Genomic DNA, 26150 nt, shown 5'->3' with positions numbered 1-26150 from the left:
GAGAAGCCATGGATGACCACTTGCATCTGCAGAGGCAAAACGATGCTCATGCTCAGCTAGCTCCTCCCTTTCTGTACAATCCAGGACCCTGTGGAATGGTGTCGACCACAGTGAAGGCAGTTCTCTCTCCTCAGTTAACCTGATCACGACGATCCTTCACAAGCACGCCCAGAGACTAACCCAAATGTCTCTCACGTCTCCTGGTGATTCCAGATTCTGTGAAGTTAGTGATCAGTATTATCCATCACAGCACCCAACACCAATTCTTTAAACAACAGCAAAGACTTATTGAGGTATATAATTGATGTGAAATAAATTCCAAATAATTAATCTATCTGATTGAATAGTTTTTGATACCATTGTTAAGTCAAAACAATGTATTATCTACCAAAGCCAGCAATTGCATCTTTATGATTCGTTTACGTTTTATTTTTCTTCTATTCTTCTTGCTCCTTTCTACTATAGGATACATTTTTCATCACTCCACATTAATCCACATTTTCCAGAGTCTTCTTATAAATGACTCACATTTTATGCTCCTCTTCTGTCTGGCTTTTTTCACTTAGCATCAGCCACTTGGGGTTCATACAGTTTGTTCCATCTTGTGGTTGATTGTCATTAACTCAGCCATTAGATTTACTTTTGTTTGTTGTTTATCCATCTGTACTTTATAAGCGGAAGAAATATAGATCTTAATAAAAAGCAGAAATATATTAGTCCTATTGAAAAGCTATTCAAAATGTCAATGTGTGCCCTAAAACGCCGTATATTTACCTCCTTAGGAAACTGGTTTGTTGAGCTTTTGGCTTCCACTAAGTAAGAAGGCAGTATTTCACTTTTAAGATTTCCCAGGAAACAAATACAATCTGCTAGTGCCTGGGTTCCCAGGTTTTGCTATAAAAATGCAAGTGAATTAGTCTCCAGCCTCGAGTGATTAGAGAATAATAAAACTTTGTTTTCACTGGAGAGAACAGGGAATCACTCTCTGTCCAGCAAACAGATGCGGAGGCTCCGAAAATAGAAGCCACATTTGCCCTTAGTGTTTTTAAAGCTACTTCATTTTTCTGCTTCTCAGTAACAATCTGTGATCAGACTTTGTGTTAAGAAAGCACCAGGAGTCAGGCTGTTCCTCTCCGTCTCCTCCTCCCAACTCCTCCCTCTTCCCCCTCCCCCTCCTCCTCACTAAGCCATCCTGCTTTCAAGTGTGACACTGTCTGTTTGAGGAAACTCTTCTGACTTCGTGTTATTTTAAATTTAAAGCAAAAGCCGGGAGGTGGTGGCGCACGCCTTTAATCCCAGCACTCGGGAGGCAGAGGCAGGCGGATCTCTGTGAGTTTGAGACCAGCCTGGTCTACAAGAGCTAGTTCCAGGACAGGCTCTAAAACCACAGAGAAACCCTGTCTCGAAAAAAACAAACAAAAAAAATTTAAAGCAATAAGTTGGGGCATCTGTACCAGTTTTTGTTCCTTGCTTTTGTTATTGTACATTTGTCCACCAATATGATTTTTAGAAGTAAGTCTTGGCCCTACATGTACACTTTCAATCTTTTCACATCTGAGGTCTCTGACATCTCACTGTTTGGCATGCCCATGTCCATAGGTGGTAGCACAGATTGAGCAGTTAATTTAAACATTAAAAATTCCTTTCTGGGTTTTATCATTAAAACTCAGCTGACCCACTTAACTCTGGTTAGTGTACTATTTAAGTGGCAAGCTCTCTACTTAAGAGTAGTCCAGCTATGAATACTTAAAATAATGAAAACATTCATTGGCCAAGTTTCTAAGCATGCCCATGTGGGAAGGACATAGAGATTTTTTCCTTCTAATAATTGTGTGATATGTTTCTGAGATTTTCAATAAACTCTTAACTTTGAAACATTCTCAGTAAATTCTTAACTTTGAAACATTCCACTTACTTAACTCAAATACGAGGTTTGCGTTGGTGGCATCTCTTGTCCCGCTCTCTTTGTCTGTTGCACTTTGTCTCTTTAAAGTATCCTGTTGATATTTGGACTCATAAAGGATGCAGGAGTTCACATATATCACGAACAGCAGACAAAGTTTGTGAACTAACTGTGTTTACCTGGTAAGGTTAATTTACCTCACTGATTTTGTTAGTTTTATTGTAAAATCAAACGAGGCTGTAAGAAAGGTGTGTATCACACACTAATTTTAGACCTACGTCCCTGTACATACTGTAAGGCTAAAGCAGAATTGCTTGTTACCTCCCAAAGCCTTCTTGTGTCTTGCTTTGGTTTGTAAATTTGCTGTGTCTTTCAGCCCATAAGTTCAGTCTCTGTCCCCCCCCCTTATAATTAGATGTGGGTGCTCCCCACCATTTGATTTACAGCATCTTCAGTCTGTGTTGATTATAGTCTCATGGTAGAGTTTCTCATGTTCCTTGATTTGTGTCTTTCTTAAAAAATGTTAGTCATGTGACAGAGCCCTGACCATATGGAGGTTTGTTTTGGTTGTTTTGGCAAGTCAGCTGGTCAGACTGTGTTCTCCTGTTAGTAAATACGTGTCTTGTCATCCTTGTGTGTGAGGCGCTACTGTAGGTTTGAGCTCAGTTCCAAGTCTATGAGATAATCTGAGGGGGTGAGAAACAGATCTTCTTGCGTTCCCATTTCTTTGTGGGGAGGGCTGGATGCCCCCATCTCCTTGGGGGAGGACTGAATCCTCTCCCCTACTATTTGAATGAAAGTGGTACAGAATATGAGCAAAGGCAAATGATGGTGAATTGTTGATTTTCGTGCTCGCTTCTCCAGGTGATAAGTTCACTTCTCTTTATCCTCTACACATGGACAATTTGTGAAGTTGATGTATTTGAACTTATGAATTTTAATATATTTATTGTGGTTAAATTTAATACAATTTTTCTCCCCATTGAAAAAAAATCCCCTCCCCAGATATTTGGCTTGTAGATTCCTATCCAAGCACCTTAAGAGTTATTTTAAAATGACTCTTGCCTCAGTGCTTTCTTGATTGCTGGTATGATAACATGTTCTGGGGGCATCTGGAAAATGGACAAGTCATGAATGTAATGGTGCAGGTGCTCTGATCCAGTTTTCTGGCTGGTTGTAAACAGAGACCCAGGATGCAAGTAGCCACAGTACATGCTGTCCTCCTTTTCAAAAGAAGCCAGTCAGTCTCTCAACAATAACAACAGCAACAAACCTTTTAAAAGCCATTACTGCACACCAGATGTCATAGTAGTTGCTGGGAGTATGGCCCTGGAAAACACATGATACCCCAGGAGTTTACAGTCTGACGTGAACAATAAAAGCAGACAAACACTGCTAACTTACTTTGGGCTGTGAGGGTTTTAGAAGAGAAAGAAGTATTTGAAGGGGGAGCATCAAACCACCCTTTGGCTTGGAACTCCAGGTAATATTCATTCAAGAACTGAATGCAGGGTGAGGGGTGGCGTGTAATGGATAAGATATGGAGCTCAACTAGCAAGTATCTCAGCAAGAACTAGAAGACAGGTATATTGCCTCAAGGCCACAGGGACTCTTTATTTGAGAAAAAAGGCTTGAAATCATTAGGTGAATATAATTTTACATATGAATGAATACAAATGCTAGCATAGGTTCACCTGGTTCCTTTAATCATTAAAAAAAATCCATAGATCTGTGTCAGCTGTCCCATGACCCTTGAAAGTCAGACCTATGGTAAGTCCTTACCAGATCAGAAGAACCCATGTCAGCATCTCTGTTCTTCTATGCAGAATGAGCTTCAGGGAGTCAGTTTTGCTGCCCCCTCTCGCTTGTTCTGATTTTTAGTTCCAGCATATTTATCGCTACACAGAACCATCTTTACTTGGTGACAATTGTCCTCCACCCAAAGCTTTCTTTCCTTTAACAATTGCTGAGTCATGAGCCTTTCTTACCTGGTCTCAGTCAACGGGAAATGGACTTTCTTCATTGGTGACTGAATACACAAAGGAACGGCCTAGTGATGATGATGATGTTGAAATTGAGTGTGAGGTGCTGTGTTCATATTCGTTATATGTTCAGCCTCACTGTTTTAGAGCAACAATGCAGGCCTTTCCTTAGCATGGACTTCAGTTAACTCTGAAGCGCTTTGTTTTGGAAATCAAGTGCTTTAGATGGCTAATATAATTTCCAAGGGTGAAATTATGATTTGATGCTCATACACATACAGACGAAATTTTGTGAAACTAATTATTAGTGAGCATTGGTAAGACAGAAATGAGAGAACATAAGCATGTACTTAGAGGCCATCAAGTCTGGGATTCTAGATAGACAGGTAGATCTGACACAAAGCACATTGACATCCTATGTGTAATTGGATGATTTTATTTTAACTAGATAGAAGTGGATTGTGTCTGCACTTAAGAACACTTCATGTTGAACTGAGAGTCTTACAACGTGCATTTTTTTACTGCCTAATAGCTCAGTGTCTGGTACGACGTAGGGAGGGTGTATCTTTCTCTTTCTCTTAAACAGGACCCCAGCGATTCCTTTAAGCCTGGAGATTATTAGTAAAGTTTTTCTTATTAATAAAGTACATCTCCTTTTTTAGGATACCAGTTTTTATCCCAGTGTGGAACAGTTGTGTAATAATCATTAATGTTGGGTTTTGAATATAGATTGCTTTAAATGGGCATGGGATACAAAGGAGGGGTTTATGTTTAATAGAGTTCAAGTCATTTGCTGTGAAATAAACTCTCTGCCTTTTTACACCTACCAGGGTTTTCCAGGAGACATTGGGATTCCTGGACAAAATGGACCTGAAGGACCAAAGGTAAAAAGCAAATAAAAACCATACTGGATGTAGAAATATAGCATTTGTTCATTTAAATTCTTAGCATGGAAGGCAGCTATGCTCACCACTGTACATAGGAGAAGGTTGAAGGGGAGGGGAGAGGCAGGGAGGGAAGCAGAGAAAATGTGTATCTCAATAAAATCAATTTTAAAAAGTTATAAAAAATAATAAATTCTTAGCATGTGTAGGGAAAGGTCTTAAGAATATCAGAATTATCGGTAATTAAGCACCTTGAGCTCAGAACCCAGTCAGTTTTAAATGATTTTCATGGTTTGTTTTAGTTACTAGAAGGATAATATTTGAAAATCATGAATTTTAGTCTAAAGAATGTTTTAGAGGAGATAAAAGTAATGAGAACAACTCTTAAAAATCACAGTAGACAGTAAATGGGAGAGAAATTTCTGAGGATAGGGAGGTTTCAGCACTGATAAAATGCCTGTTCTTTCATGTAAGAAAGCTTGCGGTGTCCCAGAGCCTTGATGTGACACAAGGAGCATCCTCACCCCAATTCCTGCTGCTGTGTGTGTGCAAGGATGCTGCTCTATGTGTGCCAGGAATTCAGCATCAAAAGTTTCAGCATCATGCAGGCTGGCCATCATAAACAAGTATAGAAATAGAGCCGTGGAGTGACCAAGTCTGGAGCTGGAGGGTGGAGGAGTTAAAGAGGTCAAGCTCGAGTGGAAAGAGTAAGTGTAGATGGAGAGAGAAGTGGGCAGTGAAGGCTGGACAGATGTTAATAACAGCTGTGTCTGTCTGTGTGCTGTGTTCTTGGATGATACCATGCCATGTTTTACTGAAATGAGATTACTTTAGTTTTACATAATGTTATCAGGTAGACAGTACCCTCATTTACAAATGCCACAGATCTTAAGACAGTCCCTTAAGGGACAGAGAAGGCTCAATGGAAATGGCACAAATCCTGACTACCAGAGTGTGAGCTGCAAACCTCCACGGTGGAAGGAAAGAACAGATCCACAAAAGGTTTCTTCCTCCATCCACATGTTCACCATGGCATATACAGGAACACACGTGTGAATGCCATGAACAAACGTTTGAAATAGAAAAAGAAGATATTTACTCAGACACATAATTATAAAAGAGCATGGCTAGGGTTTTAACCAAGAGGTGACTGCCAAGTCTGGGTTCTTCACCACTTAGTTTGGGGATCACATAGTTGGGGACACTCATGATCAGACTACAGTGTCTACTTTATCAGGGACTAATCAAAGATATTTAAGTAGCAAATACACCATCTGGTTTGTGTCTTTAGAAGATAGCCCTTAAGTCAACTTAAAGAATAGTTTAAACTAGAAAAAATTGAAGGCAGTGTAGAGGAACTAAAGAAATCTAGGCAGTGGGCTGGAGAGATGGCTCAGCTGTTAGTTAAGAACATGTACTGCTCCTAAGGAGAACCCAAGTTTGAACCCCAAAACCCATATCAGGTAACTTATAGTGACCTATAACTCTAGCTGTAGGGGGAATCCAATGCCTCTGGCCTCCTGCACATGCATACACACACACACACACACACACAGAGAGAGAGAGAGAGAGAGAGAGAGAGAGAGAGAGAACAAGAGAAAGTGCAACAACAATAATAATAATAATAGTTTTTTGTTATAAGAATTAATAAGGCAGGTGCCAGGCAAGCATTGGGTGTACTTCCTTGTTTAAGCCTAGAGGTAGAGAAGGCATAGGACGTGGGTTCTCAGACTGTCTGAGCACTAGGTATGGATCCCACACTCTATCTGAGGATGGGGTGAGTGCATGAGGCTCCCATGTAAGTAAGAGATCAGACTCACCAGACTGTGCCAGAGCACAGGATGTACTAGTGGGGATAGGCCTGGGAAAATAATAGGAATCTGAAATAGAACATTTATCCATTTAACAAACATTTATTGGGTGACTCCCAGGTGGGAGCCACTGTGCTAGACCCTAAATTGAAAGCCCCAGTCCACATTTTCAAGAGTTCTACAAGCTGGGGACTGGAGAGATGGTATTCTGGATAAAGTCTCTGATGCACACGCAGAAAAATTGAGATCCCCAATGCCCATAGAACAACTTGGGTGGGATAGAGAAACAGGAACACCTGGGGCTCATTTCCAACCATCCCAGCCAATTGGCAATCTCCAGGTTCAGCTAGAGGCCCTATCTCAAAGAAAAATAAGGTGGAACATGATTAAAGAAGATACCCAACAGCATCCTCTAGCTCACACACACACACACACACACACACACACACACACACACACACACACACACACACACCACAGAGAACAGTCTATACAAGCATGGAAACCCTTGTCATAGCCACAGTGAAAGGGATGCACAGTTGCCGGAAAGGTGACATTTGAACCAACGTGATGAACGAGGAGTTTGTGAGGCAGACAAGTGGGCTGTGTGACATTCGAGGAAGGAAAACTTGTGAGGGAATGGAGCAGCAGTGTTTGGAAAGTATTTAAACTAAATGTCGCTCCCTGTTTATCTGAAATTCAAATGTGAGTGCCCATCCTGTGTTTTACCTGGCAGCCTCACCTGCCACCCACCAGCATCCCTCCGTGCAGCCATCCTTCACTTCCTCCCAGGGCTGTGACGTGTTCCTCTGCACGTATGCGCCCACATATGCTTTGCATCAGCTCCTCTCTGGAGTTCTGGGCAGCACAGCGTTGGGCCATCAATTATAACCTTTTACCATTTCTCCTTGACTCAAAATTTCCCCACTTTACTTTTGAAACCGTGTTCACTGCCAATGTTGTAGCCTAGGCCCTCTTCAATTTCTATCCAGGATTAGTGGGGTAGACCTCCAGTTACTCTCCCTGTCTCCATCCTGGCATCCCTTCAAACCCACAGTCACGACGCCAGAGGAAAAATCTGTGGAAAGTATACATCACAGCCTGCCACTGCTTGAATCCTTACGATATCGGCAGTGCACGTCTAAGACTTGCATGTCTTTGCTTTAACACATGGTTCTCTACACTCTAACCCTAGCTGGCAGCATACCCTCACACTGATCATTGCTTTTCAGAAACATCATTCCTGCCAAACTCTATAAATTAACAAACCATGCTGTTCTTGTTCAAATCTCATAGTTTCTTTCATCAGGATGTAACCTTCGTTCACATTCATCATCCAGTCCCTGAGCATCACATACAACAATGTCAATATCTAAGTTAGCTATTTTCCCTGGGTTCCTGAAAAGCTTCTATCAAGCAACTATCACCATGTATTAAACCTGATTTTATTGACTAGATATGGGTGAAAGTCACTTTAAAGATAGGTATAAAAAAAGACAAAAAAAGGTAACTTGATAACTAGAGGAATGTGATGAGAGAAAGAGAGATAGGAGATAAAACCAAGACTTTGATTTGGGTTTCTTGTTGTTGAACTTTAAAGGGAAATTTAATTAGAAAACCTGGAAGAATTTGAAGATCTGGATGGGTATGACTAGGTACTTACTTTGACACATAAAATAATAGCCATCAGTACACCAAGGTAAAACGTAGAACTAAGAAGGTAGAAGAGACAGATAGTATAGAGAATTGCGTTAAGGTGTCTCCTGTCTACTCCAGCCTTTCCCTGCTTAGGAACCTGAATGTGAGCATCTATTTGTTCATTCACTCAATAGTTCATTCATTCAATTCATATTGAGCTTCCTTTTAGTGTTATGTCAGGTAGTAAATGTGAAATAGTAACCATTGCATAACTACAATGCCTCTTGCAGACAGAGTTCTAATTTAGCCAGGAAGAAAAAGAAGTTACTATAAACTAAAGAAAGTGTGATATAAAAGAATGGCATGGGCTGGAGAAATGGATGAATGGTTAAGAAAGATGGCTGCTTTTACAGAGGACCCAGATTCAGTTCCCAGCACCCAAGTGGCGGCCCACAATGGCCAGTTCCTTTAGTTCCAAGGGACCTTATGCCCCCTCCTGGCTTCTGTGGGTTCCCACGCGTATATGGTTTAGATAAACTCATGCAGGTGCACATACAATATATACACATAAACAAATAAATAAATTATTTAAAAGGGTTGGCTGTGTGCTGTGAGAGACTCGAAGGTCAAACAACAGATTCTGTCTTTAGAAATCAGGAGATAATCGGTGACCTTGACATGTTAGGGTGAATTCCATGCTCGTGAAGATCCATAGTGCACTTCAGTTTGTGATTCTGCTTCATTAACACCAACAAAGTGCGACTATTTTATAAACATTACTGACATTTAAAATGACTTTTAGGCACCACGATTTTTATCAAAAGAACTAGAAAATGTAATAGTAAAAATAATATGACTTTGTGTTTTAAGAATTAGAGATCTGATTTTATCTGTATTCTTGTTCTTGCTCCTTTGTCTTAAAATTTTTCTAGAAACAGGAAAAGCAAAGTCAAACATATTTATATCATAAGAATGATGTGTCTCTTCAGCAATGTATATCCTATCATAGAAGCATCCTTAAACTTCCTTGATTTTTATTACTTGTCTTGTTTAGGAAGAGGTAATAGTGTAAATTACTAAAACTGTATTGATATAGTCACCAAGAAAATCGTCTAAGTGCTGGAGAGAGGGCTCAGGGACTAAGAACACTTGCTGCTCTTGCAGAGGACCCAGGTTTTATACCCAGCACCCATATGGTGGTTAACAACCATGTGTAAGTCAAGTTTCAGAGCATCTGAGACCCTCTGTGTTCTTGGTGGGAACAAGGTGCACATGTTTGATCTGCAGATATAATGCAGGCAAGCGCCTGTAAACATGAAATAAACATAAATAAGTATTTTATAAAGAAAAAAAACATATACCCTATATTTGAAAGAAATGGTTGTTCTATTCAGCAAAAGAGAGCATTTTTCCAGGGAAAGAACACTGCAGGAGCCTTTTATTTTCTCTTAATTTTCTGCCAGTTAACTGAAAACCTCAAACTGCTGGGATTGCACACATGTGCCAGTTATGTCTCTTCTGTCTGTGGCGCTCTCTCTCTCTCTCTCTCTCTCTCTCTCTCTCTCTCTCTCTCTCTCTCTCTCTCTCTGTGTGTGTGTGTGTGTGTGTGTGTGTGTGTGTGTGTGTGTGTGTATACAAACATTCCTCAGTAAGCCTTCCTGAGACACTCAATTTGACAATCTGTTTTCAAAAATACCATAACATCAGCTAATCCGCATCTTCTGCTGGTTTCTGCAGGAAGTAAGAGTATCTGATAAATACCCTCCACTCTTCAGTAAGCACAGATACCTTGTCTGTTGCTCCAAGGGCTTGAGTTGCTGTAAGAGTATCTGATAAATATCCTCCGCTCTTCAGTAAACACAGGAATACTGTATCTGTTGCTTCAATGGCTTGTGTTGCTACTTTGGCTAAGGAATTAGGATTTGTGGAAGCCAGCTGTTACTGTGTCTTTTGTTACAGTCTCCATAAGCTTGCAGAGGAGCCCCACCATTTGTGAGATTGTGTTGTGTAATATGTGGAAATAGCTCTTGCCTTGACCCACTCCAGTATGCCATATGTTTATCTGTTTATGGGGAAGTCAGATTGGTAAGATGCATGACTCCAGACTACTCTCATAGATCACTTCAACTCAGCCCTGAACATCTACAGTCCATCCACTAAATCAAGATTTTATATACATATTTAACCATTCTGTTCTCTAGGCTGTGTTTAGTCAGCTGAGAAACATTTATTGATAAACAATTTTCTCGACACAGTTGAAGAAACAGCCCTTTTATCATTGTATAGAATCTATATAAAGAAGACTTGGCAGGGTCCTTTCTGGGGTTTCTATTCTATTGTCCTAAATCTTGCATGTTCTTATGGCAGCTTGATCAGTTTGGTGTTTTTGCCATCGTTGTGTGGTATCTTAAGGTTAGGAAGAATGACAATTGCAGCTTCATTTTTTCTTTCCAAGACTTTGTACTTTCGGGATCCTTTGTGGTTCTGTGTGAGTTTTAGTGTTTTTTCCTCCTGTTTCTACAAAAGACAACCTTGCTCACTGCTAAACCAATCGCTGTCTGTAGGAATGTTGAATAAGGCATTCGCTGTTGCACCTTAACCATTATTTTAAGGGCTAGAAACATCTAACCCCAAACTGTAAGGTCAAGGGTGGAAGCAAATGTGGAAAATTAAAGTGATTTTGTCCATATTTAGGCTGACAAAAATTAGCATATCCTCATTGCCACTCCCTAGCTCATCCTTTCCTCTGGTAAACAGGAAGAGTCCATTAAAAACTGTGTAACTAGCATAAGGGTCATAGTCTATTGACTGGTAACAGCCATGTCAACAAACCTGCAAGAATGCATATATTGGAAGTAACCAACCGTTTCCCATTTCTTATTTACATGAAGGCATGACCAACAAAGAACAGGGTCTACAGAAAGATCTCGTCACTGATGAATTCCAAAACTAAAAATCCTGAGCACGTTTACTCCTTGACTCTATGTGGTTATTTATGACAATGAAAATTAGATTTTTTAAAAAACCTTTTGAATTGTTATATAAACATTATAAGAAATTATGCAAAATAAAATTCTTAGGAAGGTTTTACCTGAAGTTGTTCTGACACATTGCATATTTCCAACAAAATATCTGAAGAAGAATGTCACGGTGAATAGATGTTGTATGATGTTAGGTAGACAGGAAGATCGTATGTATTTAGTTATTTTGAACAAGTTTTCATTCAGAGAACAATTGTGTTTTAATGTGTTTTATTGTTAACAAGAGAATTTAACAGTCTTAAAACTCCTGGTGATGAAGTTCATTTCTTCTGCACATTGCCCTTTTCGTTTTAACAGCATGAACGAAGGGGTTGAAGGACCCTTTATAAGAATAACAAATGTCACAGTCTACCAGTCTCTCAACAGACTTCAGGGACCCTTTCTGTAATGTACATATACTGTCAGAATAACAGTTAGGCCGATTGCTTTAAATTCGAAAAACTTTGTCTGAAAAGGCACCTGAAAGTTGAAAAACAAAAAACTGAACAAACTATGTGAGCCTTAACATGTTGTTTAAAAGTAAATTCCTCGCATTTCCCCATGGTCTAGACACTTGGTGGGTTTTGCTCAGGGTCCCTCTCGTCTCATTTTGACTGCTAACTCTTCATGAGAAATGAATGGTACCAAATAGCATCCCCACTTTGTGGTAACGCTGGCTGATCAAAACGCTAGTGGATTAACATTTTTATGATTTTCCTCTTCTGTATTTACATTGATTTTCTAGGGTGAGCTTGGAAGCAGAGGGCCCCCTGGGCCTCCGGGACTCAAAGGAACCCAGGTATGGAGGAAACCAATGTCTAGTCAGCAAGTTTTTCAGTAGAATTTCCCTTTTTTATTTTTGTGACACTTCAGTTTTTGCTTCATGAAAAGAATTTGCTTAGTGTGAACAATTTTTGCTCTAATGGGTTTCAAATTATTTATGTTGGCACTTACATTTGGAATCATTTTATAGAGTTCTGAACTCATTAGGTGATTTTTTTCAGTGGTCCCCAATGGAATGTTGAAGAATCTGAATCCAGAATGAAACGTATATTGCTAGAATTCATATTTAGTACTTGTGACTATTTTATATTTGTGACTTAATAAATTGTATTTAATTGACTTGCGGATTGAGCAAAATGTCTGTTTATGAAATATTTAAGGCACGTGACACTGAGGAGGCCTATACATGCTGTCAAGAGCAGTAACCTACATGACAACACCAACTATTCATCTAAAGGTGGAAAAAAGCAGCGTGTTTCCTCAATGTACTTGAAAATGGAGCATACTTTCCTTTTATTTCTTGTTAGAAAACAATGCCTAGAAGTTGCTTATCTCTGATTAGGCTTGTCTCCCGTTTCTTCCCACCACTCAGTTTTGACCCTTACAAGAAGACACTGGATGTTTACATTTTGTGGCATTATGGGTATATGTTCCCTTTGAGGTGGGCTAATTGCCAAAATATTAAAACATGGGAGGGTTGGATTATAGAATAACAGAGTTGTAGCAGGATTTTTGTTGCATTCCCTAGCAAGGTTCAGATTTCAGAATAAATACAAAGAATAAAGATTTCTACTTTTATACACTATTTTAGGCAATGAATTGTTCTGATTTGTTTTTAAGGGAGAAGAAGGACCAGTTGGACCCTTTGGCGAACTAGGACCAAGGGCAAGTATCCCAAGAATGGCGCACAACCCTGTGAGGTGGCACGCTAGCAGCTTCAGTCCTTAGGGAGGAGGCCAGAAGATCCTGAGCACAGGTCTGCCTGGGCGTAATAACAAGTCCCAGGCTAGTCTCTGGTATACAGTAAAGACCTTGTCTCAAGGGGAGGTTGGGAAGGAAGAAAAGGAAGGGAGAAGTGTTGGAATTATAGTATCTCAAAATTTAATCTAAAAAAAGATTAATATTTTTAATTATAAAATTAAATCATATAATTTTTGGTAAAGTAAAACTTTGTCTCATTTTGCTGAAGAAAATTGTAATATATATATATATATATATATATATATATATACTCTCAAAATTAATTAATTAAAATAAATTTTCACTTTTAAGAGTATAGTATTTTAATTACTAACTAAAGGCAAAACTTAGAACCATTATGATCCTAAAATCTCCCCAGGCTAAATTAAGCTGGTAACGGGGTTTTTCCTGAGATATAATTTTCCCTGCACTGAGGGCTGACTCCAGGACCCTGAATTTGCTAAGTAAGCATTCTACTACCCAGCTAAATCCTCGACCCATTGATCATATTGTTAATTGTAGCTTATCACTTTCCCTAGTGGTAAATTATTTGAAGGTTTCCCAGTAATACCAAAGGTTTTTTTTTTACTTCCCTAGAAAACAAGAGAACCGTACTCTATACAAGCCTGTATTATTTCCCTTCTGTTGGCTAAGCATCAATTTCGGAACTAGGATGGCTGACAGCGTATTACATGAATCAACCCAAGGCTGAAAACTCTGCAAGATATTATATGAAAATAAGGTTTTAGATCTAGCTAAGTCTAAAACCTGATTTTCATATAGTCTACATGGGAAGTAGAAAAAGACAAGATCTCCTGAGTAAATTGGGAGCATGGGGACCTTGGGGGAAGGTTGAATGGGAGGAAGGGAAAGGCAGGGAGGGGAGCAGAGAAAAAAGTAGAGCTCAATAAAAATCAATAAAACATTTTTTAAAAGAAAATAAGGTTTTAATAGTATATTTTCAGGGCTACTCCCATCAAAAAAAAAAAGCTGTGCTGGAGCTTAAATGGAGCCATATGTCATAATGCCATCGCCACATCCACAATGGCTTGGTTTCAAGACTGTAGATGTTTCTGCTCCAGTGGCGATTGTTTACAGTGTAGATTTAGTCTGATATTCTATACTGTCCTGGGGTGTTTCAGTGAGCTGTGCATTGAGAACGAGAAGGAATGTTTCTTTTATGGTGCTTTCCAAGCAGGTTTAGTTAAAATGGATTGCTGAAAAACTGTCAATATCAGAAAAATTAAATGATTTCACCTAGCTAAATTTGTGATTCTATATTCAGGTGAAAGGCTGACTCAGGTCCTAGGGCAGGAGTAGGGTCAGGTTCAAGTCTAGACAGAAGAAGCCCAAGGACAGCTGGAAGTCCTCTGCTTGTTTTTCAGTCCTGACACACACCAGCGCTGAGAGGATAGGCTGGTGAGACTGTTCCGTCTCAGTGCTAAACATTATTTTATGGAGCCAGGTATGGGAGTCACACCCTTTTCTTGGTCTGGCATATTCTTATTTCCAATCACAAGCTCTCATTCCCCAGCTAGCATCCTCTTTCTCTTGCTCTTTCTTCCTAATGAATATAATCCGAATCTGTGGTTACCCACACCTACTCCGGTGTTTGCTATTTTTCCTCGTCCTTCATCATGACTCCATATGCTCACTACCAGGCTTCCAACATTATCAGTTTGATTATATTCTATTTTCTTGCCCACGTATTCTTTTGTTTCTAAGTTACTATTTCATAACTTGCTCTCTGTAACAGTTTACTTCCACGTCATCCTCACTATTAGCCTTCTCTTTCTCCTTCCCTTTTAATAGAATAGTCTCCCAATTGTCTGCCATTTATTGCATACTCTCTTTTCTGATCTGTCCATTTTTACTCTGCTGTTTTCCTTCTCTGATCTATCCCTTTTCACTCTGCCATTTCTCTTGTTCTGTGAAGAAACAGTCCATTGATCTTACTAAAGTCAGAATTTTCAATTTCATTTTCCATTCCACCGTATTCTTTTGGCAATTCCAAACATTCATCCCGTGATTCTCCCCTCTAACTCTCTAGTTCTGATATCTTCATCGTTTTCCATATAGGGGAGCATTCTTACCACCATACAGACCTACCATCCTTTCTTCCACCTTAAAAATAAAAGTAAAACATGCATGGGCTTCTGTCTCTTCCAAGGGCTCCTCTCATCTCAGTAAACTCCCTTCTATGAGCTTAAGTCACTTGCGTCCCCAGCACTTCTACGCCAATGGCAGATAGATCAGTGCTTCTGTTACCAAATCCACTAGTCATTTCCCAGCCCTCATTATCTCATCATCATTAGTACTCGCATCCCTGAAACTTTATTAAAATCAACTGTCTCCTAGAAAAAAAATATTTATTTACATGTTTTTCTTCCTAGATCACTGGCATCAAATTTTCTATTATCTTAATTTCTTCAATTTCAAGTTTTTAGAAAATCCTAAGGCTTGGTATATTGACTTTTCTTTTCCGGTAGTCCTCACTACTTCCTAGACAAGTCTACATGTCTGAGCATTTGAAATAACTTCTGACTTCTAGAACACCATCTTTGGATCAGAACATTCTACTCTTGAACTTTGTACAGAGGTGTCTAACGGCCATATTGACTAAAATGTCCAAAACTCAACTTCTAATTTGCCTTACAGCCTCTTCTCAGGGGTCCTTCTATATCAATTATTCAGTTACTCAAACTGAAAATATTTAGTTGTGAACCCAAGAACACAACCATCATCTCAAAAGAATAAGAGTTTACTTTGGAGCCTAATCTAAGTGACCACGCCCAGGAACACAGATTCAGGATGCCTTAAATTCTGTGTTCTGATGCAGTAATAGTTCCATAAAGTTTGTATGGTAGCAGAACAAAGAACAATTTTAAATCACAACACTTGGCAATCACACTTGTGGAAACATTGGTCAGATAGGTACTTTCCAGAAAAGCAGGGAAATTGCAGCTATGAGTCTCGGGTATCATCTGACCACATTCTTGGCCCTTTGGTTGGTGGAAGCTAGCTATCCCTACATTCCAAAAGCCTTACCTCGTCAGAGGAAGGCAACCATGGCTAAGGAAAGGGACTGAAAACTAGCCCACGGTATTTTGGCTCTACGCCTGCCACATTCCAGACTCTCCACCATCACTGACACCGTCTAATCAGTTAACCATCTCCACAGAAGGTCCAGATGCAAGTGGGTTTTTTCCAGGGACTTTATTTCACCAAGTTCATAGTGAAACTTCTCCTTCTCTTCTCCCACATTCCCTAAGTGCATCACAAGCAGCACCTGAGGCTCTGCCATCATATCCTGAGTCTGACCATTTCTTCCAGCTGTCTCTGCGGCAACCCCAGTCCATACCACAGCAGACCTCACAGGATGGTTGCTGTAGACTCTTGTTTATAGTCTACTCTTCTGTCCTTGCGTCAAGGAGATCCTGTCAAACATGGATTATACTGTATTTCTTCTCAAAGCGCACTTAAGACTTCCTGCCTTGAGAAAAGCCAAATAACCTGGTAGAATTTATATGACCCAGCTTCCCATGTCCCCATTCTCTTCTTGACTCATCTTCTGACTCCGTGGCTCTTCCTGCATCTCCACTCCAGTCATATCGACTCCTCATATGCAGCGCACAATGCCTGTCTGTGCTCTATGCGCTACCTACAGGTCGCGAGCTTCTGAGCTAGGGTCTGGAGGTTGAAACATACAAAAACACACACAGACAGAGATACTCTGACCTCTAGTCACTGGTAAGAAGCCCTTTATTCAATAGCACATAGAGGCTTATATACCCAACGGTCAAGTGGGCCAACAGGTGAAAACTTTATCCTCTGATCCTCAAGGCAAGGCAACACATGCTTGTAAAGCAGAGCTAGTAAACAAATTTGACACAGCCTTTAGTAACTCAAATCAGAAGGAAAGTAAAGATCTCTAGCAGGGAAGAGCAGCTGGAGGCCAGAACTCCAAATGGTCCCGACACTCATGGTTGTGCCGGTATTCCATATAGTTTTCCTAAAGTACCTTTGCCTGTATCTAGAATGTTGTTCCCTGTCATGTCCACATAGTTTGCTCCTTTTTAAACTCTATACTCAAATGCCCCTTTCTCAGTGAGATCTTCCATAGAAAACCCCACGAAAATTTTCCAAAGCTCTCACGCGAGTTGATCTCTCCTTTTCCTGTTTAATTTAATGTCCTTCATATTTACCACTACCTAACATAACATGTATGCATACACATTTACATTTTTAACATCCTCACTGAAGTATAGGCTCTATAAGGGCAGGTGTGTAGTGTTCTTTCCATCCTCACAATTGAGAACTGCGCATAGCATGTTGGAGATGCTTAATTGTTTGTAGTTTAAATGGTTAATAAATTTGATAAGAGGGCATTGAATATTTTGATTTTATCTATTTCATTGAACAGACTTCTTTTCCTAAACCAGTGGCTCTCAACCTTCCTAATGCTGCAACCCTTTAAGACAGTTCCTCGTGTTGTGGTAACCCCAACCATACAATTATTTTCATCACTACTTCATAACTGTAATTTTGCTACTGTTATGAATCATAATGTAAATGCCTGATATGCAATGCCACAGGGGTCACAAACCACAAGTTGATAAGCATTGTCTTAAACCTTAGGACATCTTTATAAGTGATGAGCACTAAATACATTTTTTACAGTTATTGTCCTTTCTTTTTTCTTTTAGGGAAAACCAGGGCAAAAGGGGAATATGGGGGAACCAGGGCCAGAAGGCTTAAAGGTAAAGTGCCTGAAGTTTTTTTTTATCAGTTTGAAAATACAAATTTTCAAAAGGATAAAGTCATGACATTTATCAGTTAAAATTAAATGAGCAAATTTCAACTTATGAGGTACCAGGAAGATGTTAAAAACTGTTCAAAGAGCAATTTATAAGCCATCTGGCTACATCTGTGTTTGCTGTGTTTGCATAAGAATACAATTTAATAAAGAAATGTGGAGATATATTTTATAAACTTTTGCAAGTGAGATACAAAGTAATTCAAACTAATAAACTTCATGCAACTTAATAAAAATGTAAGGGTAATATTTGTGGATTAGATATGGGGCAATGAACATATATGTTAATATCTCTTTATTAAGCGTAGATTCCTTAATAAACAGCTAACAGTGGGTCCACCTGAGTCTGTTTCTTACACAATCAATGAGTAGCCTTCATCACTATATGACTTTGAAAGGATGTGCCAGCCATTCATGGTTTCTTTGCTTTGCTTCCATGTTTTAGATAATCCTTTACAACCACAAAAACAAAACAGCACAGAGACCCAGCTTATAGGGATTGTTAAATTTTCAAATTTAAATTTTAAAACTCATAAAAGAGACAGAGTATCATTATCCAATCTCTTAAGTTAAGACTTGTTTCATATATACTGAACACACACTTTTTGACATCAAGTCAATGAATAAGAATCGCTTTTAATGTATCAGCATGTAGATAACTAAAACATACTAAGAGAGCATGTGCTTGGCTTTCTCAAATTACATACAAAATCTCCAGAAAACTGATTTAAAGCCAGAAAGCTTAAACAATTCTCTTTCCTAAGATTAGTCTCTGTCCTGCCACATAGTATTAAGAAACTCAACATTGAGCTGTAATGTAGACAGACTGGCTAGCAACTTACCCTCAGTCATTGGTAAAAGACTACCCTCTTAAGAATCTCACCAGAAGACAAGTCAAGGGCAAAGGACAATACATTCACACTTCTTGTTTCTACACCTGTGTGGGGTGCACACCTGCAACAGTGAACAAGTGAAAGGGACTTTAAGGGTTCGGTTCTTTCCTTTCATTTTGTGAGTCTTGAGGGTTGAAGTAAGGTCTTTAGGACTTTAGGCTTGGCAGTAGATACCTTTAAAGATTTTAATGTGTACAGGTGTTTGCCTACATGAATCTCTGTGTGCACCACACATGTGCAGTGCCCACGAAGGTCAGAAGAGGGCATTGGAGCCCATGGAACTGGATTTACAGATGGTTGTGAGCGACCACGAGGGAGCTATGTTCTGTGCAAGAGCAGCCAGTATTCCTGACTGCTGAACCATCTCTCCAGCCTTAAATATGTCTTTAAAATGTCTTGAAGTAATGAATAGGGGAATGTGACTTCAATATGCAGACAAGTGTTGTTGGAATGAAAATGGATAAAAGGCCACATTTCACAAAAATACTCTAAATAAGTTGGAATAACTAAAGTAGACTTTGGGTTTTTGTTGTTGTTATAACTAGGTAATTATGTAAAATGGAAACAGATGACCTGTCATGAATATTGTTATTGAAAAACTGTCATTTTTGAAATTTTATATTCCTGGTCAACAGGGAGAAGTAGGAGACCAAGGAAATATTGGGAAAATTGGCGAAACAGTAAGCTTGCTTTATGCTTTTATTTTTATATTTTCACCAGCTGTGTTTCTTGGGAATTATGTTAACCATGATCTATTAACCATAATCATGTTAGTGAGCATTGGTAAAGCTTACCTGCAACAGATTTAGACTCATATGTTATGGTTCTATTGACAAAATTAAAGAAAAACTGCAGTACAAGGGATGTGAGGAAGAAAGAGTGAATGTTTTCAGTGAATATGAACTATGTTAATGACCCCGGGGCATTGTTCTTTTCAGTACTTGACATTCCATTTCAGTTCCATTGATTTCACTCTAAAGTTGACCTTTAAAAAAGGGGGACATAAATAGGGTGGTGACAAATGCCTGTAATGCCAGCACTTTGCATTAGGGGGTGAGACAGGAGGTTCCTGAGTTCAAGCTCAACCTGATCTTCATAGCAAACACTATCTCAAAGAATAAACAACAGCTCAAAGCTGATTAGATGCATTCATAATCTGACTTAAGATTTGATGATAGGAATCAAGCAAAAGCGTGATATATAGAGTATATAGTTATTTTAACAAATTACAGTTTTGTTTAGGTTCATTACTGTTGTAGCAGAAAGCACGATGTAATTTTTTAGGATTCCTATTTTAAAAAAAAAAAGTGTGCTTTTGAGTGAAGTGCCAACCGTGGCCAGAAGGGGGCCAGAAGAGCTGGCTTTACAGGCAGTTGTCACCTGCCAGACGTGGGAAGAGCACTGGGAGCTGAAGTTGGGTCCTCTGCAAGAATATTATACATTGCTAAGCCACTTCTTATGGCTTACATATAATATTTATATTGTCTGTATTAGAAATAATTTTAATTTGGATCTATTTCCACAATGAGGAAAACCACTGAAAATAATTTCTATGGGGCTGGGCCGATGTCTCAGTCAGTAAGTGCTTTCTGTGCAAACACGGGGACCTGGGTTTGGATTGTCAGGACGCATCTGCAATCTCCCAGCTAGGAGTTAAAAACCAGACCCTGGGAGCGTGCTGGCCAGTCAGGCTAGCTGAATAGTGAGCTGTATGATCAGGGAGAGACTCCGCCTCAAAAAAGAAAGCAAGGAACAGTAGAAGAGGACACCTAGTACCAGCCTCTGGTCTCCACCCACAAAAGGCATATACACATAACTGTGCACACACACAAACACACAAGAAGAAAATGTTTTTTAACAAGTAAACCTAGATAATAGAGTCATGAGATGGATGAAAATATTTAGTGTTCAAGGCTGATTGTCACAAAGCAAGTGAGTGAGATTATTTGCCTGAGTGAGCAAATTCCCCCTTAGCCTCTCTTAAGATTTAAAGGGAAGTAGATTTTTCTACAAAATCATTTTGTAAGTTTAACTTGTTTACAATTGTTAATCCAGGTGTTCTAATAAGAAAAAAAAATACTCTGGACGTCTTAGTTTTACCACTAATAGTTGTAAAAGTAGATAGGGAAGTTAAGTTGCCGGGAATCATTCCTACTTCCAGGGGATCCTCAGTCACCAAAAGGTAAGCTTTTATCTGCTGTTGCCGAGAAAAGACTTTCCAGTGTAGTATTTAGATCAGATTTTATAATATGTCTGATATGATTGAAGCATTTTTGTTTCTATGGTTAGTCAAAGGATGAAATTATGGTATTTGAGTATCCACTTGCTTAGGACGTGTGTGTGTGTGTGTGTGTGTGTGTGTGTGTGTGTGTGTGCGCGCACACATGCATGAGAGACAGAGAGAGAAAGAGACAGTGCACGTGCACGCGCACACACATACACAAACAAACAAACATTCCAGTCAGGATCCAAAGCTAAAATGCTAATTAATAAATGATGTCATTTCTTAGCGTTATCCTGCACAGTCTAAGAACCAGTAGTTTCCAGTGCTGCCCACAGTGTGCTTGACTTCCAGGATGCAAAGTTTCTGTGACTGGAATAGAAAATCACATTTATTGACCCTTTGCTATGTTTCGGGCATCGGCTAATGCTGTGATTCATTTAATTCTCAGAGCTTCTTCAACCTCCAGCTTTTACAGCAAAGGAACCAGAGACTAGGAAATGACCGATTAACGTTATGTAACTAAACCTTGACTCAAACCCAGAATTTCTCGAGACCCAAACCCCCACTTCTCGCCACACTCACATTCCCTCACATTTCTATTCTAGCTGACAAGCCATTCCGCCTGCATCCTGCAAAGGCGCTGTGGGCATCAGATACGTTTAATAGGGCTTGAGCAGATTTTATTATTAACTGAACAACAATTTGGCCTTGATGTCATGAGGAGAACCCTCTGAGTAACTGATAAGCTGCCTAACTAAAGTGCCTTCCCAATGCTGATTTTCTTTTCCTCGTTGAGGGTGTGAGATGAAGGAATTTCTTTTATAAAACATTGTTTCCTCTGTTGAGCTGGTCACAAATCTAATTTACCTAAGGAACACTTTGGGCCTTCTGTAATTCCCAGATTTTATTTTATCTTAAGTTTCAGGTCCTATGAATACACGTCTAGTTCAGAATTTCGCTGCCAAATGAGCTTCTTCTCTTGAAAGATACAGAATATATAGCTGCGGTTCACGACAACAATGTTTAAAATTTTAAATAGCCCAGTATACAGTAGTGCTTCAGTTTTCACTTGAGAAAAATTTTATAGTCATTTAATTGCTTTAGTTGAGTGGCTTTTTCATTCTCTAGTTACTGTTTAGAAACAAATTTCTTGCCGAGCCCATCAAGATCAGTAGTGTTATCCACACTTTATGTTCATATGCACTTCCCGTCATTTCTTGGATTCAAAGACTTTGAACTCTGTAAATGTGTCCCATAATTTTCCAATTTCATTTATTATTACAGTAAAAAATAACAAACTTTGTTTCTGTAAATGCATCTTGTAAGTCTCCAATTTCTCTCTTTTTAATTTTTTATTCAAAAACCTACACGTAGTCATCAGCAGTGATACAATTTATGCATCACCAAAGGTTCTTAGTGTTTTCAAATTCCTGGCATGTCACTATTGGAGATTCAAGGGCAAGAATTCAGTATTCCCTACTATTCTCGGAGTTTTCAGAATTATGATATTTTAAATATACCTCTAACACTATTCACACTTTGCCACTTAAGTAGCTAAAATTCTTGCTTAAAAAAAATAAAATGCACTGAGTTTAGTAATACTCACACAGAGCTAAGTCCTACAGGAATAATCCGAACAGACAAAACAGGGAAGGAGTGTGGTCAGTCCTCGGCATGCAACCGGTTTGAAATTGCTAAACTGTTTGTTATTTGTCAGAACCGTCTGGGACATACGCTGTCAAAGAATAATTCCAGTTCTAGGAATTGTGACTCTCTTCTGAGAGGTTTAATAATCCTGCTTTTCCTCTCTTCTACCGACTTGGCAGCCTGTCCCTCTTCCGAACATAGTGCATCCTTCTGAAGCTGGGCAAACAGAACCAGACTCCGTCTATTGATTAATGGAGTTATGTGTGTGTGTGTGTTTCTGAGTGGGAGGAGCATTTGCCCATGACTGCAAATGTTTTCAGTGGCCAGGAGATCATGTCTGATCCACTGGAGCTGGAATTACAAGTGGTTATGAGCTACCTAACATGGTGTTGGGAACCCAGGTGCTTTCAACCACTGAGCATTTAAGGGTAAGGACTTCAATGGCCATTGCTATGAGTAGAATAATAACTTCTATGGAATTCTTTTTACTGATGATGATACCCAAAGTCATTCAGGCCTGTTCTTAGAACAGATTCTCTGGTAAAACATCAACAGTGACCCCCTAGAATCTTTTAGTGGTCTTTTAGCTTAAATACAAGACCTGGAAATATTTTCCATAATGTGTCCTTGGTTGCATTAATTTTCAGTTATCACATTTCTTCCTACTTGGTGAAATTCATGATTGTCATATAGTCTGCTCACCCTGATTAATTTCTTATAATGTAGCTCAGCCTACTGAATTTTACTTCACACATTTCTTAACCAATGTAGGGAGATTTTATGTGCAGCCTTACTATCCCCTGCTTTCTGTGCTGCTGGGCTAAATGCCAAGTGCCTAGTGAAAAGACAAGTATTCTGCCTTTCATTATAAAATCCTCAGAATCACAGAGGCCTTGGTGGGGATCCCTGGACAGCTTCAAAGCCGTTCATTCAAAGCCAAAAAGGGATAAAAACTGAGGGAGAAGCCAAAACCAAAAAAAAAAATCTCTTTATTAAAGATGTATTTTCTAGTCTTAAGGTGACTACCCTAAGTTTTTGTATTGCCATGAAATGTGTCCAATTTGTGTCTGCTGTAAGCTGTGGTTCAGAAGATCAGGATCCGAGATTTCAACCTTCAGCTTCCAGGCCTGTTCTTTTCATACAGTAACCACCAATGTGTCCTGTCCTTGATGTACATCCTTGGCGACCAAGGGTTAGGAAGATCTGACCTAATATTTAGCAAAATTTGAAAGGAAGAGCAAACCAAAGTTTTACCCAGAAAAATCCTAAGACAACCAGGCAACTCACTTTTAAAATATTGTCAAATATTATTAGTTTGCAGGAAATATGGAAACATATTTATAATAGAAATGGAAAAGATTTTTGAAAGAACTGGAAGAGTTTTCAGAAGTGTTCAGCAGAAACCCTCACTTGTTAGTACGACTAGGGCTGTTCCTGGGTAGGATTATCACGGAATTAACCTTGATACAAATTCATTTCATTGTGTTCCAGGCTTTTGTTTTTCCTTTCATGAAAGAAAGGATAGTCATCTTTAAAAGGACCTACTAAATCATCAGTCCTGTTTCCTTGAAGGTAGAAAGCCAGAAGCTGAGAGCACAGTTTAATCAAAGAGGAAAAGGTTGTGCCACACTTTACCAGCACATTGTACTTGACCTTAGCACGTCCTGCATATTACTGCCATTGTCTTAGAAAACGCCAGCCAGCCTCCCCTGTTTCTAAGATACGCAATGCCTAGGGACAGTTGTAAATAATCTGCCAGTCTGGGTGGCAGGAATGGCGGGTCTCTAGGTAATAAGAAACTCTGCAGAGTGGATACCACAATACACGCTATCCTCAGGTGGATCTGTAACTGAGTATCAAAAAAGAAATAAACAGATACTCATTATAGAAAACTTGTGATACACCAGGCACTATCTTGGTAAATGTAACAAATCCTATTCTAAATTTTGAAAAGTTGATATTTTTTAACAATTTTACTAACTTGCTGTAGCCAGTGAAGTTAGGACTACAGGATGTTATCTCTAACGTTTCCAGGTTACTCTTGGACCACTTAGCAAAGGGTAACAGATTCCCATGTTCCTAGTAAATGCTTGCTTTTACTACTTGAGAATACAGATAGCCCATCCTCTTTGAGAAGCAGGATTTCCAAATTCACAGCATACCATCCTTGAAATGTAGAAACAGTGTTGTGAGTATTACTAAAAAGCCATTACAAAGTCTAGCATTGTGTCTATGAAGGCAGAACACACTAGAAGGGAAGCCTGTGTGGTGGGGCTCACATGTCAAGGTAGCACTCCGGAGGTGGCAGGAGGACAAGGATTTCAAATCTGTCCTCAGCTGGAATGGGCTAGCAAATATCCTGTCTCCAAAAATAGAGTAGAAGAGTAAATAAACAAGAAACCTCAAAAGGCAGACGTGAAGAACTTCGCTGGGGCTTCGCTGGGGCTTAGGCAGGGATCCACCCATCTGTAAACTGCTTGGTTAGACATCACCCTAACGCTGGTTCTTCTCTTCCATGCTGGCGCCACCTGTTCTCATCCATTTCGTTTCACCGTCTTTCACTGATGTTTACAGCTTTTGGTGAAGAGATGTTTCATATCAGCTTTACCTACAGATATTTAAATTTTTATATCACTAATAGGCACCTTAAAATTATGAGTTTCTTATTAGTAAAGAAAATTGTTTCTCCAGTGACTTGAAATAATTTTCTAATTGTAAAGATGTGCATCTCAGTATTTTCTTCATCGTGAACCTGCCTTTCTGTGTTTTATAAGAATAGTCCATCTTTTAAAGATCTAAAGATTCATGCTTGGTTGAGTGTGTGTATGCTTGCATGAGTGCACACGTGAGCACACACACCGGCAGAGACTAGCGGCATCAGATCTCCCTGGGGCTGTAGTTACCAGCATCCAACAATGAGTTCTGGGAACTGAACTCAGGTTCTCTGCAAGAACAGTATGTACTCTTAACTGCTGGCCAAGCCAGCTCTTCAGCCTCCAGAAATAGAAGGACTTTTATAGCCAAAGAAAAATGGAACTTCAGTCTTCATTTATTTGCCATCAAAAAGTACTTATTGAACACTTTCTGAGTGCTCGACACACAGTTTTTTTTAATTAATTAATTAATTTATTTATTAAAGATTTCTGTCTCTTCCCCGCCACCGCCTCCCATTTCCCTCCCCCTCCCCCAATTAAGTCTCCCCCCAGCCCGAAAAGCAATCAGGGTTCCCTGTCCTGTGGGAAGTCCAAGGAACCCCCACCTCCATCCAGGTCTAGTAAGTTGAGCATCCAAACTGCCTAGGCTCTCGACACACAGTTAAATAAGACTTTGCCCCTAGGTGGTTTCTGGTGTAGACAATGACAAAATAAGTAGGCATGTGACTTTATTGAAAATTCTGTTTTGTTACATAAGACGCTCTAAGAACAAGAAGTAAAAGTTACGGCATAGCTCATAAGAACATACGTGTCGATAGAGAAATTGTCTTTGGTTGCAAACACATTTCCATCTTCTTGGGTGTGGGCATTATGGTATGACTCACAGCTTTTGAGGAAACAGTATGTGAAGTTCTTATCTAGCAGGGGTCTGATCC

At 39.4% G+C, this 26150-nt stretch overlaps 1 protein-coding gene across 1 annotated transcript in view; it reads left to right on the top strand.

The window, feature by feature from the left end:
- The window catches only part of Col24a1 (collagen type XXIV alpha 1 chain), a 219571-nt gene that overhangs the window by 69456 nt on the left and 123965 nt on the right, over positions 1-26150 (top strand). The window contains exons 18-22 of the mRNA XM_075981154.1: positions 4716-4769; positions 11984-12037; positions 12862-12906; positions 17688-17741; positions 19326-19370. Coding sequence (XP_075837269.1) covers positions 4716-4769; positions 11984-12037; positions 12862-12906; positions 17688-17741; positions 19326-19370 — 252 coding nt within the window. The remainder of the gene's footprint in view (positions 1-4715; positions 4770-11983; positions 12038-12861; positions 12907-17687; positions 17742-19325; positions 19371-26150) is intronic.

This window comes from Microtus pennsylvanicus, chromosome 7, assembly GCF_037038515.1.
Source record: "Microtus pennsylvanicus isolate mMicPen1 chromosome 7, mMicPen1.hap1, whole genome shotgun sequence".
Lineage (NCBI taxonomy): Eukaryota > Metazoa > Chordata > Mammalia > Rodentia > Cricetidae > Microtus > Microtus pennsylvanicus.
The sequence above is the reverse complement of the archived record's forward strand: the minus strand, read 5'-3'. Positions and strand labels throughout refer to the sequence as shown.